The following is a 21234-nucleotide window of genomic DNA, read 5'->3' as shown; positions in this document are numbered from 1 at the left end:
TATACCAGCTTATATTCCCAGCAGAGTTTCCATTGTTCTACCTCCTACTAGTATTTGATATTGTGAGATTGTTAAATTTTCACCATTCTGATGAACATATAATGCTGTGTCATTATATTTTTTCCATGAGATTGAAGTTGGTAAAATGTTATTAATGATAACCAGTTGTGGGATTATAGGTGATTTTTATATTTTTTATACTTTTAAAGCATTTCCCTATAGTATTTACACTTACCTCTTCAGCTACCACTTCATTGCTCTCATTTCTCTTTACAGAAAACTCCTTGCAAGGATTATTTGTACTCACCATACCAAATTTTTCTCTGGAGCCCAGTTCATTCAGGATTTTGCTCTAACTACTCTGCCAAAACTGCTCACATGCAGGTTACCAGTGGTCATTTCATAGACTAGTCCTCATCTCATTTGACTTAGCAGTAGCACTTGACACAACATTCTCTAACCCTGAAAAGTCTTTAATTTGCTTGAGGATACCATACTAAATTGATTTTCTTTTAGGTTGTTGCTTCTCATTTTTTATAGCTTTTGATACTTTGATTATTCCCTCCATCATTTCTCCCCCAGGTATTTATTTTAAAAATTTTAAAACTAAAGAAAAGTTAAAAACGTTATCTTCATGATTTTTTATTAACTTTTTTCCTGATTATAAAAGCAATATAGGTTTTGATCATACTGTGGTTATATAAGATGTCATCACTGGGAGTTAACCTGCGTGAAGTATGGGAAATCTTTGTAGTATTTTTTCCAACTTCTGTATTTCTAAAGTGATTTCAAAATGCATTTATTCACTGTATTTCATTGGGCTCCTATGATATGCCAGGTACTGTTCTAGAGTAGTGACCAAATTGACAAAAATCCCTGCTCTCGTGAAGCTTTTATTTTTTAAAGGTAATCAGTAGTAAATAAAAAGTACATATTATGCTAGATAGTATAAATGCTAGAGAGAAAATGTAAGACAGAAAAGCAGAGATGGTGTATAAGAAATGACAGGGGTGGAGAAGAGAGGTTGAAATTTTAGGTGTGGTGACAAGGATAACCAAATGTCTCATTGAGAAAGGGGACCTTGAGGAAGGACTTGAAAGAAGTAAAGAAGCAAGCCATGAAGATATTTAGGAGAAAGGCCTTCAGAGCCTTTGTTTAAAGTAATAGCGAAGGTCCTAAAGTGGATGCATGCTTCCAGTGTGTTGGGAATGGTGAGGAAGGTGCTGGGGTTAGTGTGGGATACAAATCGAGAGATGGGGTGGGGAGGGGAAGCAGGGACCAGTTATGATACGTGAATCGGGAGTTCAGGCTGGAGATAATAGTTGGAGTGCCATCAGCATGCACATTATATTTAAAGTTATGGAACTAAATGAGTCCACCAAGAGACTGAGTGTAGATAGAGAAGAGAAAATGGATTAAACTCTGGATTACCCTGCCATTTAAGGATCGGGGGTTTGAGAAGGAATCAACTAAGAAGACTTGAGAATTTGTCCCTTTAGGATTATGTCTATTGGCATGTGAAGTCCTCCAGGTACTAACCCTGATGAGGTTTCCCTCATCTCTCACTACTTCTCTTCCTACTACTTGTAGTTTTAAAACATTTATCCTGCTCCCTTTCTGGGTTCTTTCTGCATACTTTTCCATTCTTTAAAACACAATTTTTTTTCTTTTCCTCATCCTTGATTAACTCCTTGGTATCTTTTCAGATTCACCTCAACAATAGTTTTCTTGTGCTCTGCCAGACATGATTTAGTTTCCCCTTCTATGTACTCTGCACATACCCAACATCACACAACCTTCTTGCTCCTATTATTGCTCATAATCACCTTCTCTCTTTTTCTATTTTTCTCTCTGAACTGAAATTGCTTACTTACCTATCTTCTCCAGTAGATTATGATCCTTGAGGCTCTATGTCCTGCTGATCATTTAATATTTAACACAGTGCTTAATACTTTGTTGGCACTTAAACAATATTTCATAAACTAGAGAACCAATAAAGCAATTAACCCTAATAAAAAGAGAAGAGCTTATATAGGCTCAACCTTTGGAGATGTTTTGCCGAAAATTTTACTTTCCTTGGTTCAAAGGATTTGTTAACAAAGAAACCACTCATCACACACAACAATTTCTATAGTTAATAGAGAATTGTTTGACTTAATTTCAACATAGTCATTAAAAGAAGAGAAATAGAAATAATAGAGAAAAGTAACAGTATATATAGCACCAAATTAGGCAAGCCAACCTCCAGACTTAAACAGTGCTGGGAAGTCCCTCATTAACAGCAATCTGGAGTCCCAGTTGGCAAAGGGTCCCAGGCAGTGCATCCAGCCACAAGTGAGACTTCAGATTGCAGTTTCAAGGGCTCCCACTTATAATTCCAGACACAAAAATGCAGCTCTGACTTTTTTTTTAACTTTTACAATGCTGTTTGTTTCACCTCGTGAGTCACAGAATTTTGCTAGACCCAAGGGTGTTGACCAGACCTCCAGGGGCTCAAGAATTTCGAAACCTGCTCTCTTATCTAAAGTACTGCCTGACTTGCTGTGCTTGCAGGCAGGCATGGAATCCGGGCAGTACCCAGGCAGGTCAGAAGCAGGTCACAGGCCTGCTCTCCTGCTTCTGAAGTCTGAACAAGACTTCCTCCATTTTAATTTCCCTAATAGGAGACATTGAGTAAAGTTGGAGCATAGAGCAGGGTTTTTGTGAAAGAGAATGTTATTTAGGCATCAGAGGAAGCAAGAAATGTGTCAGCAAGCCAGAAATTACCAGTATTTTTCTTGTAGCAGTAAATATCTGGTACAATGGCTTGATTAACTTCTTTTCTGTCTTCTTTATTGAAAAGCTGCCCAGCAGACATAGTGTTTTACCAAACAGGTAGAAACAAGTACAGTGGGTTCATTATTTTGAATGTTTATTTGCATAAGATTTTTGTGAATACTATATTTTGAATGTTTATTTGCATGAGATTTTTGTGAATACTAGATTCTCTTTTCATTTTCTAAAAAACAATTCCAATTTGGTAGGTGTTTGAGAGTTTCATCTTCCATAGAGATGTGAATAAAGAAATAGTTTTAAATCAAGAGTCTTCATTTTGAGAATGAACCTTCTTAAGAGTCATGGAATTGTTAGTAAATTTTAGAGAAGCTACTAACATTTCCATGACTCTTAAGAAGGTTCATTCTCAAAATGAAGACTCTTGATTTAAAACTAGAAGCGTAACTGGTCAGTAGAAGGGTGGAGACAGATTTAAAAGCCAAAAATTTTTAAGGAATTTAAGGAGTGGAACCTAGAAAAGGTGTTAGGTAGAAATAAGGTTTCTTTGTTTATTAAATGAAAATACAGGGTTTTGAGTCACATTTTAAAATATTTTTAAAATTTTGCTGAATGTTAAAAGCAATTTTTTTTCTGTAGCATGACCACAAATATTTTTAAGGTGAGATAAACATAACTTGTGCATGAAATATTATAATTTCTTTTCAATGTGACACAGTTGAGCTGCATTTCAAATGAGAAGTACCATTGATAGGGAGCATTCATGTGAAACTGTTCAAAAGAAAAAGTTTCAAAAATGTTTTATTCTGAATATTCTCTATATAGTTTCAATTTTAAAAGTGTTTTCAATTCCAACAAAAGTTCAATTTAGAAATATAATTCAAAATTTTTGCTTTCTCAGATGAAGCTTTAGCATATGTTTCTAATAATTCAGTTAAAATATGCTGAGTTGTATATTTTTAAAGAGAATCTGCATTGAAAAGATTCCAAAATGTTTGTTTGAACAGGCACTCAGCATCTTGATGAGAACTGTTAAAAAGAAAAACTTTCAGAGTGATTCTGCTGTCTGAGTACCCAAACCAACTAAACTGGTACAGTTAACACTTCTGTAAGAGGCCAGGAGCCAGGAAATTGGAACACTTCCTAGACTGCTTTTCAACAGGCCTTTGCGCCAACTTAGTGCTTGATATTAAATATTAATACCATTGAATTTTCAGAGTAATAAGCTACGAGTAGAACATCCTCATCTCTTTCTATCAATGTCATACTTGTTAGTCTCTATTAGTTATCATTGATTAGCTTAAAGCTCTGCTTTATGTTGGCATTAAAGCTGTAGTTTGTTTTTTAATTTTGTGGGATATCATTCTTACAAAAGAAGGAGGGAATGTCCTGTAGAATGTGACCCCTCACTGTCTCCCAGACATATATATTTTTATATTGCTTTTTTAATACTACTGAGTGCTACAGTAGAGATGTAAATTATTTAGAACAGCTAATACCTTCAAAAGAGTGGTAATTATCTCAGGCTACCAAGTTTATAAATAGGGATAGTTTATTTGGCCTCTGACTCATGTTTTCAGCGTATTCCCTTGAGATTTAGTGACATCACTGATTTCATTTAGCAAGTATATGCTTACTATAGATAATATGTCATATTGATCTCTATATATACTTATTTGCTCTAGGGAATGCTCTTAGATATTTTTTGAATTGAACTAGAAAGTACCCACCATATTTAGGTGCTATGGTGAAGAGTAAATAATAAAAGACTCAAGGATACTGTATGCTAACTAGAGAGACTAAGCTAAATTTATCTTCTCTAATATTACAGAGTTATTTGGAAAAATTGGATAAACTAAAATTCCAGTCACTTGGTTTTTCAAGTGCTTCCCGCAAGATTAGATTAACAGTGTCTCCAAAAATGGTTACCATACTTTAAGAAATTTTAAGCTTATTTCAGAACTATAAATCTAGAAGACTTACAGGGAACTAGTGATAAATCTCTTGGCTTGTTTTCCCCTTTATTATTTTGGATCTGTGTACAATCTGAAATAGCAAATGACATACAGTTTGGGAGACAGTTCATTTGTAACTTCAACGGATCTGAGGAATACAGTCACTTCATGCACCCCTGCAGATCTTTCCATTTAAAGTAGTTTATTGCTGGAAAGAAAGCGAATGGAGGGAGTTTCAGTAAGGAACTGAATGGGTTAATGATTGAACATGATGATTGAAAACAAGCGTCTATGGTTGATTGGGACACAATTATGAGGAGAAAGCATTATATATAAATAGTAAAGTAATGGTATGTTACTGAAATCTAAGAAAAGTAGAATGAGACAAAATATCTCTAGTGTTTTAATGTTCCGTTTGATAGTACTTTGGATAAGTTTCATAAGGGAGATGGTTGAGATCACTAATCCTTAGTACATGAACCAAGAAATAGAAATTGTGTTTATCATAGAAAGTAATTTTGGCCCATAAAGTAGTAGAGACTCTTTAATAGAGGAATGTTTTTGTCTGTAATCTCTCTGATTCAATGCCAAATATTTTTCAGAGAATATTCAAAGCTGTGCCTAAGTTTCATTGTTGAAAACTGACAGCTGCTATATTTCTTTTTGATAACTGATTGAAGCTCTTTCTGTTATGCCTTCTCTGTTGCTAAATTCCTTAAGTTTAAATAAGTGTTTAAAGTAAGAACTTTATGAAACTAAAAAAAATATATAATAAAGTAAGAACTTTATGAAACTAAAGCTTTATTCTGTAGATTGGATAATACTTCTTTTGTGACATTTTCTTTTCCCACCGAAAGTGAGAAGTGAATGCCTTGCCTTGGTACATCCCATTTCTAATGGAGGACAAGAAGTCATTTTCTTCAATGGCTGACTTCCAGAATTTCTGCCTGAACGTTCTTTGTCAAGTGTATATTCCCTTCTCTAGGCCTTTCTATATAGAGCCCACAAACATCGTCAATGTGAATGATGTCATTCAGAGGGTTAGCGACCATGCCTCTGCCATGAACAAGAGGATTCATTACTACAACCGGCTCACCGCTCCTGCAGACAGGGCGCTGGTAAGGGGCAAAGCATTGCTAATTGTCTAAGGTTTAGTTGAAATGAACAGTGAACATAAGCCAGGGCAACTCCCAGTGGTTGAACTTTTTGCTGGCCATATTCCAGGGATGGCATCATGGAAAGTCAAAGATACTAATTAATACATCTTACATCTCAGACTAGTTCATTCTTATTAGCCTGGAATAGAGAAATTTGAAACAATCTCTCTATGTTTACAACAGCCTAGAGATTTGTTAGATTGAATTCTGCTAATCCATAATCCTAAAATCTTTGAGACGGATGAACGGTTGAAGTAGATTAGGTCATTGATTAATGAAATAATAAGTTCTGCTTAGTCTATTCAATTTTTAAGTTTGTAGCTATAAGGGGAAATGTTTTGAGAAATTTTCTACAGAAATGAGAAACTGAAATTTATGCATATACATATATATATATTATAGATTAAAAACAAGTCAAAGAGCAGATACTAAAGATTTTAAGCTTTGCAGTCCACCTACTGTTGCATATTCTTTTCTGCTTTTGTTTTTGAATCATTTAAAATGTAAAAACTGTTCATAGAAAGAGACTATAAAAAATCAGATTGAAGGCTAGATCTTCTTATTAAATCTGTATTATTATCTTAGGTTCAAAACTATATAAGACATTTCATGCTTATAAGAATTACCACATATGAGATGTTCAGAAATTTGAAAGTTTAAAGAAGAATGAAACACTCTGAGAAAAAAATGATTTTTATAGGTAATAATAAAAAGGGAAAAGGGAAGTCAACATTCTAGATGTTTACAAGGGGCGAGAACTGGGCTAGTCAGTTGAACACAGATATCTCATATTAGGCCTTGTGAATTCCTAAGATATCCTTTTGCATAGTCAAAGTAGGGACTTTCAAAATAGTCTGGGTGGGATCATTTGTTTCCCCCAATTTTTTCACTTTTTCTTACTCTAGGTCTTTACGTCAGTAGTTATGGTAAAGTCTTAGTGCTGTATCAGAATTATTAAGCTCTCTGGGGAGTAGAAGTAATCCAGTATCTCCAGGTCTAGTTCAGACCTCCCAGAGGCTGTATTCTCAGAAGCAAACTTCAAAGATACCAGCTGAGCCAGTCTAAGTCTGAGTGTATGTTGTTTGCCTGGAAATTGTCAGCATTGTACACCAAGTTGAATCCCTTTTGTTAACTGACAGTGAGTTGCGTCTAGTTAATCAAAGTGTATAAACAGTGATCTAAAATGAATATGATATGACCATTTTTAATGATTGTGTGTATACATCCATGCTCATTTTCTGAGAATCCCAAAATTATTTTTCTTAAAAGATTTTTAAAGGAAGAGAAATATGAAACCATAGGTGTCATGTCTTTGGAGAGTTATAACTTTTTATTTCTGAAAATTTCCCCAATTACCTTAATATTTTTATTTTAAATTGGAGAAGGGTAGTAAATCATTTGACTGCCAACATCTCCTAGATGCTTGCTAATAAATGTGTGGCCTGCACAGGCCAGAATCACTGAGAGCTTGTTAAAAAGGCAGACTCTCAGCCCTTAGTCCAGATCTACTGAATCAAAATCTGTATTTTAACAAATTCTCTGTGTGAATCACAAAAATATTCAAGTTTGAAAAGCACTGTCCTCGACCCACTGACAGAGTGTGGGATCCAATCTCCCAGTTTTTCTGTATCTCCTAATAATTTCTTATCCTCTAGCTTTTTAATCCTATCCCTGATAACTTTAGATTTTCACTTTTTCTGAACTTGCTCTGGTAGATACCACAGTTTATCTCCTGCCTGATACAGACATGGTCCTGCCCCTTTTTTCTTCTACTCCATAGTAGAAGACAGCAGAACTCGGACCCTAGAGGACTGAGGGTAAAGAGAAGGCAGCAGACCTATTTATTTCTATATATGCTTTTGTAGCTCTAAGAAATAGTTCTTTACAAAGCCATAGGCATGGCATTCAAGCCATTCTTTTCCCACAAGGCACCAAAAATTATATGCATAAAAAGAGAAGGATTCAATATTCTTTCTTTTTGCACCAGTTCGTATCCTGTCTACCTACTGAGGCCTAATATTCTGTCACTTTCTTGAGGTCTTTCCCAACTATTCCAGTCCCTATTATTATTGTTGTTATTGTTGTCATTTCTGTGTTCCAGAATTGAACACTTAATTTTTATTCTTATAGCCTTGTATAATTGTTTTATATATTTTCTAACTGGAATTTAAACTTCTTGAAGTTAGGAGCCATATATTATTTTTTCTTGAACGCTAAACCTAGCATTGTACCTAGCACAAAGATGTAGATTTATGTAGTAAGTACTAATACAAAAGATTCTTGCTTTATACCAGTCAGTTCTTATGTCTTTAATATTATTTGTAAGGGCTACATATTCTCAAAGGACAGTTCTCAGTGAGATGGTCAAAATTCCATCAGGAAACTGTATTTTTTTCCCCCCAGAATAGGGAGGTAGAAAGAAATGTATCGGGGTCAAGTGAGTGTTATGTGTATAAGAAATATATACATATTTAATCGTTCTTTTCCCGTGTGTCTTCAACCTCTCTCTATTGGTTCCATCCCTACTGTTTATATCTCCTGTCTTTAAGAATCTTTGTCTTGCCTTTACCTTAAACCACTTTAGCTTACCTTTTTCTTCTACTACCAAAGCATTTAAAAGAATAGTCTATATTTTTTATTCTTTTCTTTCCCTTCTTTTGACTCCTCAATTTCTTATAGTTTGAGTTCCCAACCTGCCTCTTGGCTAAAACCACATTCACATAGGAATTCAATGACCACTTGATTCTTAAAATTCTCACTTAAAGCCCAGACCCTTCCATCTAGAATTCTTAATTTCAGTCTTTGTGGCTCTTCTTCCTCCTGTCTCATAAAAGTAAAGAGAAAAATATTTTGATGATTGCATATTCTAAGAATTCATTCTCATTTGGGATGAACAGTTTATTATTTATAGTATTTAAACTCTTACTCCTTTAGATCTTACTATATTTTTAATCAGGGATACACACTGTTTATTTGTTCCTGATAGTTGGAAATGTGTCTATAGTCAGGTACTTTATTGTATAGAAAACATCCTGTGTTGAACATTTACTTGTTCTAACATTTCTTTACTTTTTTTTTAACCAGATTGCCCCAGATCATGTAGTTCCAGGTCCAGAAGAGTGCTATGTGTATAGCCCGTTGGGTTCTGCTTATAAACTTCAAAGTTACACTGAAGGATATGGTAAAAACACCAGTTTAGTAACCATGTGAGTTAAACTACTTTTTGGAGCATAACTTAAATTATGTGCAAATAAAAATTACTGATTATTTTAATTTTTGTCTTAATTAAAATATTTGAAGAGTCAAACTTTATGTTTTACTACTATTACTCTGCTTTCAGTTTTATGATTTGGAATACCATGCTGGGAACATCTATACTAAGTATTCCTTGGGGCATAAAACAGGTAATATAATTTTCAGCACACTTTGTATTAGAATTTTTTTCTCTTTGTAAGTTTTACAATAAGTTTTAATAAGTCTACATAAAATTATTAAAGAAATAGATTATTTAGTTTTACATTAGCTGTCAAATTTTTATGATAATTGTTTAGGGTAACTTAATATGGTTGCATATTAATTTATTTTGACATGCTATTTGTTGTTCTATATTTTTATTTTTTTAAACAGGCTGGGTTTACTACTGGAATGTGTGTCATCATGCTGATGGGCCTTCTAACACTTTACTGCTGCTACAGAGTAGTGAAATCAAGATCTATGATATGTAAGAATTTATCATTGTAAAAATGAATGAATGATGTGGATATTAATAAGAATTGATGTTGAGGTGGATCACTGATGTGTGATAGCACACATTCACAAGTGTGTTAACTACTTTCTGCCTAAAGGTTTATTTCTTGTAATTCATAGCATTTGGCAGAACTGATATGTTAATAAATTTAGTGGCTTCCTTTGAAATTCTGAGAGGCTAGTTCTTTGCAGAATACATTTACTTCGGTGCTAATTTCCTCAGAAGAATAATTTAAAAGTCGTATTTTAAAAATAAGATCTTTGCCAGAACTAAATTGAGAATTTTATGATTCTTCTCAGTTAATTGTGACTCGTTTTGACCTATCCCTACCAAAAGATCTAGATATATTGGCATCTCCTAAAAGTGAAAATTGTACATATGAAAATGTGAGCAATGTGTCTTTATAAGCAATTCTCAAAGTTGTATCAGCATGTCCACCCATTTCTATAAATTCTAGATCAGGGATATATCTTTTTAGATTGTTTTAAAGTAGTTTAGGACCTAAATAGATGTACATTATTTCAGTCAGTCTCAGCAAATGAGAATCAACAAACCAGGCTCTGCGTCCAGTTTTTTTGTCTCTACTAAGCAGTGGTATGTTTTTCTTAATTGTATTATTTCATCATATCCCTTTCCCATTTATCCACAAGCCCCTGGGTGCTCTTATAGATCTCCTAAATTCTTTATATGAAGTAGGCAGTTAACCCTTTATTATGTCTTGTCAGTTTCTCTCGTATTCAGTATTTGAAATGGCTTTTGTATCATATTAGTTTGTTTATATCTGGCTATCTTTTCCATTGTAGTTTCTGTTTCTTCAGTTGATAGAAAAGGACAATCTTTCAGTTTCTATTTTTATGTTGTCATTAAATTTTCAGCTATTTCTTAAATTCTTTAACAATTTTCTGAAATTTTTATTTGAAGTATAGTCAATGTACAATATTAAATGTTACAGGTGTACAATACAGTGATTCACAATTTTTAAAGATTATATTCCATTTATAGTTATAAAATATTTTCCATATTCCTCATGTTATACAGTAGATCCTTGTAGCTTATTTTATATGTAATAGTTCATTCTTCTTAATCTTTCACTCCTCTATTGCCCTACCCCACTTCCCTCATTGTCTGAAATTTTAATTGGCATGTTATATAAAATATGACTCAAGAAAACGTTTCTCCATATTATTATTAAGTATGCCAAATATCGGATATTGTCTTCTATCCCTTATTGATGGTTTTTTTTCTAGCCTTGGTTTATCACTTGCTGTTACTAGTTACCTTAATCTACTTCTCAGAATCTGTCTACAATGCAGATCTGGGTTCAATTCCTGGGTTGGGAAGATCCCCTGGAGAAGGAAATGGCAACCCACTCCAGTGTTCTTGGCTGGAGAATCCCATGGACTATAGCCTGCCAGGCTCCTCTGTCCAAGGGGCCGCAGGAGTCAGACACCACTTAGTGACTAAACCACCGCCACCACCTATACTATTTCACTGGCCTATGCTTCTTTTTATGTTTGTGCTATAATTTTTTGTTTTGTTTTTTTATTGTCATATAGTTGATTTACAGTGTTGTGTTAATCTGCTGTATCTAATGTTTTAATTACTGTTATTTCATAAGATGGTCTAATACCTGGTGGTGAAATACCCATAATCTTTTGCTAAATATTTTGAGTCAATTTAGAGAACACAAATTATGAATATGGAATATATAATTGACATCTAATTTTATTCTCCCTTTTTATATTTTATCTAGCATCAGTGGATACCACTACCTGGGAATATCCAGATGTCTGCAGATATTATTTTGGCTCCTTTGGGCAGTGGTCAAGTCTCCTGTTCTCCTTGGTATCTCTCATTGGAGCAATGATAGTATATTGGGTGCTGATGTCTAATTTTCTTTTTAATACTGGAAAATTTATTTTTAGTAAGTATCCATATCATAAGCTTTAGCATAATTATTTTCAAATATAATAACTACTATACTGTTTTGGTTTCAGTCTTAAATTCTGGACTTGGAATTAATGATGTAAAAAGTAATATTTGTGATTCTAGGAGATATGTTTGATTCAGTTTGTTTTCTATGGTTTCTATGTTGATCACAAATATAAAATGTATGTTAATTTCCAAAACCTTATTTTGGGGTGAATATATTCCTTCAGATTCTCTAATTAACATAAAATATTTCTAAGTTCCAAAAGATCTTTTAAGCATTGTTTGCATCTCCTAGGAATGAATTTTTTTCCTGCTTAAGTAATGATATTCATTTAGAAAACATGATCTCAACCTATACTCACTCTTCACCTCACTATTATATATAATAACTAATATTAGTTCCACTAATATATATTAGTTCCACTAATATAGTTATTATATATAATAGTATATATAATATTATTTTATCATAATAAATACAATTCTCTTTTTTATATGGAATTTACATTCATTAAAATATACACATCTTGGCCATATAATTTTGACAAATGGATACATCCATGTAACTCACACCTCCTTCATGAAACATTTCCATCTTCCCAGAGTAGTGATATGTTTTTTAATTATAAAACTTTCAGATTATTTGTTGCCATTATAAGAGAACCTAGTTCATTTTTTAATATTTATCTTGAATCTTACAAATGTGTTGAATTCTTATTGCTTATAATTTTGTAGATTCACTTTGGATTTTCTATTTAGATAGTTGTGTCATTCATGAATGTGAAAACATCTTCCTAAGTAGTTATTATTTTTTGAATGATTCATATATATGCATACATTTATATTTAGTATATACATTCAAACATATATAGGACTTCCCAGGTGACACTAGTGGTAAAGAACCTATCTGCCAGTGCAGGAGACATAAGAGATATGGGTTCAATCCTTGGGTCGGGAACATAGCCTGGAGTAGGGCATGGCAAGCCACTCCAGTACTTTTGCTTGGACAATGCCTATGGACAGTGGAAGCTGGCGGCCTACAGTCCATTATGTTGCAAAAGAGTCACACATGGCTTCAGTTCAGTTTTCAGTTCAGTTCAGTTCAGTTGCTCAGTCGTGTCCAACTCTTTGCAACCCCATGGACTGGAGCACACCAAGCCTTCCAGTCCATCACCAACTCCCAGAGTTTACTCCAACTCATGTCCACTGAGTCAGTGATGCCATCCAACCATCTCATCCTCTGTCGTCCCCTTCTCCTCCTGCCCCCAATCTTTCCCAGCATCAAGGTCTTTTCAAATGAGTCAGCTCTTCGCATCAGGTGGCCAAAGTATTGGAGATTCAGCTTCAACATCAGTCCTGCCAATGAATACTCAGGACTGATCTCCTTTAGGATGGACTGGTTGGATCTCCTTGCAGTCCAAGAAACTATCAAGAGTCTTCTCCAACACCACAGTTTAAAAGCATCAATTCTTTGGCACTCAGCTTTCTTTATAGTCCAACTCTCACATCCATACATGACCACTGGAAAAACCATAGCTTTGACTAGATGGACCTTTGTTGGCAAAATAATGTCTCTGCTTTTTAATATGTTATCTAGGTTGGTCATGGCTTTCCTTCCAAGGAGTAAGCGTCTTTTAATTTCATGGCTGCAATCACCATCTACAGTGATTTTGGAGCCTCCCAAAATAAAGTCAGCCACTGTTTCCCCATCTATTTGCCGTGAAGTGATGGGACCAGATGCTATGATCTTAGTTTTCTGAATATTGAGCTTTCAGCCAACTTTTTCACTCTCCTCTTTCACTTTCATCAAGAGGCTCTTTAGTTCTGCTTCACTTTCTGCCATAAAGATGGTGTCATCTGCATATCTGAGGTTATTGATATTTCTCACAGCATTCTTAATTCCAGCTTGTGCTTCATCCAGCCCAGCGTTTATCATGATGTACTCTGCATATAAGTTAAATAAGCAGGGTGACAATATACAGGCTTGATGTAATCCTTTTCCTATTTGGAACCAGTCTGTTGTTCCATGTCCAGTTCTAATTGTTGCTTCCTGACCTGCATACAGATTTCTCAAGAGGCAGGTCAGGTGGTCTGGTATTCCCATCTCTTGAAGACTTTTCCACAGTTTATTGTGATCCACACAGTCAAAGGTTTTGGCATAGTCAATAAAGCAGAAATACATGTTTTTCTGGAACTCTCTCAACATCCAGCAAATGTTGGCAATTTGATCTCTGGTTCCTCTGCTTTTTCTAAACCCAGCTTGAACATCTGGTTCACATATTGCTGAAGCCTGGCTTGGAGAATTTTGAGCATTACTTTGCTAGCATATGAGATGAGTGCAATTGGGTGACAGTTTGAGCTTTCTTTTGCATTGCCTTTCTTTGGGATAGGAATGAAAACTGACCTTTTTCAGTCCTGTGGCCACTGCTGAGTTTTCCAAATCTGCTGGCATATTGAGTGCAGCACTTTCACAGCATCATCTGTTAGGATTTGAAATAGCTCAACTGGAATTCCATCACCTCCACTAGCTTTGTTCATAGTGATGCTTCCTAAAGCCCACTTGACTTCACGTTCCAGGATGTCTGGTTCTAGGTGAGTAATCACACCATCATGATTATCTGAGTCATGAAGATCTTTTTTGTACAGTTCTTCTGTGTATTCTTGCCACCGCTTCTTAATATCCTCTGCTTCTGTTAGGTCCATACCATTTCTGTCCTTTATTGTGCCCGTCTTTGCCTGAAATGTCCCCTTTGTATCTCTAATTTTATTGAAGAGATCTCTAGACTTTCCGATTCTATTGTTTTCCTCTGTTTCTTTGCACTGATCACTGAGGAAGGCTTTCTTATCTCTCCTTGCTAGTCTTTGGAACTCTGCATTCAAATGGGTATATCTTTCCTTTTCTCCTTTGCTTTTCACTTCTCTTCTTTTCATGGCTATTTGTAAGGCCTCCTCAGCTAACCATTTTGCTGTTTTGCGTTTCTTTTTCTTGGAATGGTCTTGATCCCTGTCTCCTGTATAATGTCACAAACCTCTGTCCATAGTTCATCAGGCACTCTATCAGATCTAGTCCCTTAAATCTATTTCTCACTTCTACTGTATTATCGTAAAGAATTTGCTTTAGGTCATACCTGAATGGTCTAGTGGTTTTCCCTACTTTCTTCAATTTAAGTCTGAATTTGACAATAAGGAGTTCATGATCTGAGCCTCAGTCAGCTCCCGGTCTTGTTTTTGCGGACTGTATAGAGCTTCTCCATGTTTGGCTTCAGAGAATATAATCAGTCTGATTTCAGTATTGGCCATCTGGTGATGTCCATGTGTGGAGTCTTCTCATGTTGTTGGAAGAGGGTGTTTGCTATGACCAGTGTGTTCTCTTGGCAAAACTCTATTATCCTTTGCCCTGCTTCATTCTGTACTCCAAGGCTAAATTTGCCTGTTACTCCAGGTGTTTCTTGGTTTCCTTGACAATGAAATAACAACAAGAGATGACCATAATTGGCTTAAAATCAGAGAAATTTGTTCTCTCACAGTCCTAGAAACTAGAAGCCTGAAATCAAAGTGTCTATAGGGCCCTCTCCTTCCTCTGAAGCCTTTAGGGAAGAACCCTTCCTTTTTCTTCCTAGTTTCTGATGATCAACTGCTAGCAGTGCTTGGCATTCCTTGGCTTTGGTAATATTTCTCCAGTTTCACCCTCTGCCTTCATATGGCCATCTTCCCCCAGTGTCTCTATGTCCAGAAATCTCCTGTTCTTGTTAAAGACACCCATCATTGAATTTAACCTGACCTTAGCTTGATTATGTCTGCACAGATTGTTTCCAAATAAGGTCCATTCTATGTTTCCTGGTGGACATGGATTTGGAGAGAACTCTATTCAACCTAGTATACTTGGTGTCAGGGTTTTTACTTGCCTTATGTAAATCTTTGGCATCAGGAATTATGTAATTATGTAAAGATCCATAACTTCCTTTCTTGAATCACTAATAACTCATGGAGACATTATAAAAACCTAGAGCATAGATTACTTCTTTTATTCTATCTTGAGAAGCATAAAATGGAGATGAATAATTCACATATATAACTTACTTTATGACCTTAAAATTTAATCTAGCTTTTTCTATCATCTTATTTAAGTTTTACATCACTTTCATTAATGCTTACTAAGGTTATGAAAGGCTAATCAAACAGAATAAAGTAAATTCCCTCAGGCAAATAAAAAACATGTTTTTTACCCATTCTCTCATTTACTGTAGAATGATATGAATGCCCAGGTATCTACATTAGCTTTTTATTTTGCTGCTACTTTTAGTAAAACTTAGTGGGACCTATGATCAATAATTACTATATAGCTTTCAGTTTATAAAAGCTGTTCTATATTTTGTCAAAACTTTAAGTAATTTTTTCAGATAAATTCAGGTGTCTTGAGTAGTGGCTTTCCACCTTTTGCAGGATTTAGAACTTTATAAGATATAACTATACTTATATAAATCAGTGTGAGTATAGGATAGGAAATTGTGCAGATTATCTTTATTCCAGGACTTTTAACTTCAGCCTTCTGGTTGGTTTTTTTGTTTTGTTTTGTTTTTAAAATCTTCACTCATAAAAATTTTCCACCATGAGACTGTGACACCAATGATGTCGTTCCTATACAACAGAGAAAGCTGAAAAAGGTGAAGTTATGTTAATAATGAAGTAGTCTTTATTCAGTGTATTAAATAATATTACCACAGAGGAAATCTTAAAAGATTTTTATAGATAAAGAATATTTAGAGGGTGATTGATTTAACATCTTCCACTCAGTATTAAATTATGCTTTCCTCATAATTTTTAGATTTTATTCATCACATTAATGACACAGACCCTATACCGAGTACCAACGATAGCAACCCTGGTAAGTAGTTTGAAGTTGAAAGTTTGCCTTGTTTCTTTATTCATCACCTTTTTTCAAAAAAGATATGATAGAACCTATAACTTTATTTTAGGTAAATGACCAGCATAAAATCATTATCTTTAGGTTAACTAAGCCACTGTTAAATTGTTGATAACCAGTAAAGGTAAAAAAAAGAACAGCTCCACAAAAGTTTGTGTTAATGTAAGCTAAACAATATTTAGTTCATGTTATACAGTTCACAGTTATAGCTCACATCGGCAGTATCCATATTTGCTTATGATCAATAAATATTGTCAAGTACCTCTATCACTGCTGATTGTTTTAGAAGTCTGCAACCTTTGTTCTCAGTTTATTAATTTAGTTTTAAACATTTATCATTTTAGTTAGTAATATTTAAGATATATAAATGTGTGTCCTAAATTTCCTAATGAACCAAGGCTAGGAAATATGGAAAAATAAATTGAAGATTTACCCTCCCCCAAAAAATCAATTTCCTAGAAAAGTTTATTTTAATTAATTTATTAAAAATAAACATTTGGGGACTTTCCTGGTGGTCCAGTGGCTAAGACTCCATGTTCCCTGTGCAGGGGGCCTGGGTCTGATCCCTGGGCAGGGAACTAAGATCCCATATGCTGCAACTAAGACCTAGTGCGGCCAAATAAATACATTAAATAAATAAAGAGAATTAAAAAATAATAAATGTTTGTGTTTATCCAGTATGACAGTCATAGGAAAAATTAATAGAAAAGCTAATATAACCTGAGTAACAGCATAACTAACATCACCTAAAGCTTTTATGTGTTTAGGTTTCAGAGATACTGAATTGATATTTTGATGGAGGTACACATTGATCACTAAGAGGACAGTTCATTCAATGCATATTTATTACATCTATTATGTGTCAGAAACTGTTCTAGGCTCTGGGATATAATGGACAGACAAGAGTTTCTCTTGTGAAGTATACATTCCAATGTTTGCTGTTCAGTGTCTTACTTTACCCCTTAATTAAATTAATTAATCTTGTCATTTGTTAACACTAGAAAATGAGTGAAGTACCAGCATTATTTCTGTGGATGCACATACACACACACATACTTTTCATTAATTATACTAAAAATATATTCATATAATTTAAACACATGCTTCTTGAACCCTGTTCCTTACCTCAGAATTTTCAAAAGCCCAAGAAACATACTGGTTTTAAAATAGAAATTCATTTACTGTAGCTACTCTGGTATCAATTGATGAAACTAGTGTATTACTATCTAGTAGGATTTCTTGAGTAGAGAGTCAGTTCATTGTTGAGTTCATGAATATTACAATTGCACCAATAATTTAGAGAGCATTATCAGCAAAGTCAGTTTACTTTGCATAGTGATATGTTGATAGTATCACTTCTTGATTCTTTGGTTTATTTTAAACCAAGTGTTGAACAGAGTATCAAGCAATCCATTTCAGTAAGTATTAGAAATTACAGTAGACATTTATTGGATACTTACTGTGTGCAAGCATTGTTCTCAATGTTTTACAGCACCTTCATAAGGTAGTACTGTTCTCTTCATTTTCTATAGGGCTTCCCTGGTAGCTCAGCTGATAAAGAATCTGCCTGCAGTACTGGAGACCCTGGTTCAATACCTGAATTGGGACAATCCCCCAGAAAAGGGCTAGGCTACCCATTCCACATTCTTGGGCTTCCCAAGGCACAGAGAATTTAGTGACTTGTGTGTTGAGTGACAGAGTGAAGATTCTTTATTCAATCAGTTTACTTCCATAACCTGTGCTCTTTACCACTCTAGTTATTAGCACAGGAAAAATTCAAATTAATTTGCTTTTGTCCAGAGCATAGAAGGAAAAAAATACAGGTTAAAAGTGCTGACTAAGAGAACTATTTGGCTTTGTGGCATGCCAAATAACAGATAGAGAATAAAATTGTTGCTCAGCATTTTTTTACAGCATTAAACATTCTTTACAAAGAGCTGATTATTAGCAAAAGTACTATTATGAACTTAGAAGCATAGTGAGAATGATTTGTATTCTCTCTGCGAACAGAAGAAACTGCCACTTGTAGATCAGTGTTAGGAAAAATACAGTTTATTCACTTCCCAGTTCTCTGAATAACATCTGGGCTTTCAACTGCTCTAAGGCCTGAGAAACATCCAGGACAATTACTCTGGATTGCTGGTATTCAAGATTCTTAAATTATAAGCAATTATTAGATTTTGGCAGTACCATGGCAATGTTTCAATGGTGTCTGCTTTTTATTCCAAAACCATTGATTTTGCTTACTGTTAGAAGAAGCCTGTTCTCTGGACTTTGTGTGGGTTATTAGCAAAATGAACAATCACCTTGAATGATGTGTCTTATATAATTATAATAATAAGATCAAATATCATCCAACCCAATATTTTCTCTCTGGTAGTGGGACAGAAGGATAATTGGTAGAATAATTTTATAGTTTCCAGTAGAAAGTAGAAATCAAGGCTATACCTCAAAATTTTCTAACATTCTACCTTTAATTATTTATAGGTAAAAGTTTTCTGATATAACTACATACAAAATAGATAAACCACAAGGACCTCCTATATAGCGCAGGAAAGTATATTCAATATCTTGTAATAACCTATCGTGGAAAAGAATCTGGAAAATAATATCTGAATCACTATGCTGTAAACCTGAAACTAACACAACATTATAAATCAACTATACTTCAAAGTTTTTAAATAAACAATAAAAAAATTTGAAAAGACTCCACATGTATCTAAACATAACCCTCTATTTTTTTCCCCAAAAAGGAGAAACTTAATATTCATGGTAAAACTTAAGGTTGGCAGAGCAAGAGTAAGTCTCATTGTTCTTTGTTGCCTCCTCCGATCTGTTGCTTCCTTGTTACAGTGATTTGTCCAAGTGCCAGGAGCGGCGGCCATCCTGACAACGGCTCTATGATCTTCTATGCCAGTGACTCGGGACTCCAACAGTTTGAAAAGTGGTGGAATAAGTCCAAGACAGTGCCCTTTTACCTCATAGGGCTCCTTCTGCCACTGCTTAATTTCAAATCTCCTTCATTTTTTTCAAAATTTAACATCCTAGGTAAGCCAAGGCACTGTGTTATAGAGCCTCTGTATGGTAGAATACATGCTGGATTCTGTGGGAATATGGTCTGACCAACAAAACAGTCACCTTCCAGGCCTGTTCATCTGTGTTTAATTTGTTCATGCAATATTGCCCTACTTTTTGCTTTTCTTGATGAAGTTTGGCACAGAGAATAATAGAGATGGCCCAAGTCCCTTTTTAAGAGGAGTTACTGGGATTTCCATTCTATCCCTACTGAACAACTATTCCTCATTTCCTCTACAACTAGTGACAGTAGACTAAGATTTCAGCAGGAGAAATCCAAAGTGAATATTATAGGACTTCTCAGTTCTAAAGTTTGGAAATATTCGAACTTACTAAGGGAAATTATGGAATATTTTTTCCCTACAGTTTCTATTTAAGAGTATAAGCACAGAATTATCACTTGACTTTGAACCTGGAATATTGTTATCTAGCTGAAGGGCCTTAGGCTTATTCTGCTTTTGCTCTGTTCCTCAGTGCTTTTTCTTTCTTTTCAACACTATTGCCTCTTTAAAGGAACAGACTTTTTTTGTGAGACCTGTTTTTCAGAAATTTCCGAAATCACTGAAGAAATTTCAGAAAAGGAACCTGTATGAAAGTTCAGGTCTGGTTAACTACAGGCAAGGGTATCATTCATAAAGAACTGATAACTCAAATAGATAATAGGATTTCACCTTCTCCCTGTAGATATGGTCTCTTGGTAGGCAGACTAGAGTATGAAAAAATTAGATTACATCAAAGAGATGGCTTTTGGGTTTTTTTTCAAAAGACCAAAGAAGGAGGTAAGGATATTTCTCTATACCTTAGCTTCATAACAAAATTCACCATGAGACTACAACAGACACACACAGAAAATGAAGAGTTGTGGTTATATAAGCTTCAACCCCTTGTATGCATCCTTTCTGAATCAGCTAACCTCCAAACCCACAGTAGAGCTTATAGAGCTCATTTGTGGTTTCCTGATTTGCTGGCCAACTTTCCTATGGAACAGATCTTTAAAAGTTAGCTTGTGAACTTACAGAAGAACTTGCTCAATCGGGCAAAACAATCACTAGGCTTCTAACCAGGCTGAATTCTTCTCCACCTCCTTAAGATATTTTGGTTTTACCCTTTCTTTTGTCACTTTCCCTTTTAAAACTACATATAGCTTCTTTAGAGAAATCAGAACCTAATTCCTCTAAAAACCATCCTGGATCTCTTGACTCTGCTCAATAGTGACTGGACTTAATTCCTTAAATCCTCTAACTTCCAGACTACTAAAAAACCCTGAAATTCTGAATGCCCGCTTTACCCTACATAAAGTAAGTGTTCAATGTACACACAGTGTATGGAATCTGAAATCTTTCCATGGAGCAAGTAGTACTGTACAACCAAAACTTCATCTAGATACTAGATCAGATTGTTCATGGACTATTTGACTTATTGCCTTTCTCAAATGAATTTATGATCCACATTTACTACTTTTCTTTCTTTACTTTCTACCGTCTTACACTAAATATTTTGACAGATTTTCCCAACTTGTTGGCTGTCTCTAACTTTTAATATGGAGAATAAGAGTCAGGTACTTCCCAGGGGTCCAGTGGTTAAGACTTTGTGCTTCTAATTCAGGGAGTGCAGGTTCTACCCCTGGTTGGGGAACGAAGATCCCACATGCTGCACAGACAAATTAGAAAA

At 34.8% G+C, this 21234-nt stretch overlaps 1 protein-coding gene across 7 annotated transcripts in view; it reads left to right on the top strand.

The window, feature by feature from the left end:
* Positions 1-21234, top strand: part of SLC38A9 (solute carrier family 38 member 9) — a 74084-nt gene that overhangs the window by 17016 nt on the left and 35834 nt on the right. For 4 of the 7 annotated variants that reach the window (XR_011491219.1, XM_070476688.1, XM_070476687.1 and 1 more), the window contains exons 2-8: positions 5713-5845; positions 8969-9090; positions 9225-9288; positions 9512-9605; positions 11386-11556; positions 16390-16449; positions 19342-19536. Coding sequence is in view for 6 of the 7 variants with exons in the window: in XM_070476688.1 (XP_070332789.1) it covers positions 5713-5845; positions 8969-9090; positions 9225-9288; positions 9512-9605; positions 11386-11556; positions 16390-16449; positions 19342-19536 (839 nt within the window). In the remaining variant the exon portion in view is untranslated. Of the gene's footprint in view, positions 1-3779; positions 3864-5584; positions 5846-8968; positions 9091-9224; positions 9289-9511; positions 9606-11385; positions 11557-16389; positions 16450-19341; positions 19537-21234 lie in introns of all 7 variants that reach the window. The other 3 variants (XM_070476689.1, XM_070476690.1, XM_070476692.1) reach the window with 2 other exon arrangements.

This window comes from Odocoileus virginianus, chromosome 14 (assembly GCF_023699985.2).
Source record: "Odocoileus virginianus isolate 20LAN1187 ecotype Illinois chromosome 14, Ovbor_1.2, whole genome shotgun sequence".
NCBI lineage: Eukaryota > Metazoa > Chordata > Mammalia > Artiodactyla > Cervidae > Odocoileus > Odocoileus virginianus.
The sequence above is the reverse complement of the archived record's forward strand: the minus strand, read 5'-3'. Positions and strand labels throughout refer to the sequence as shown.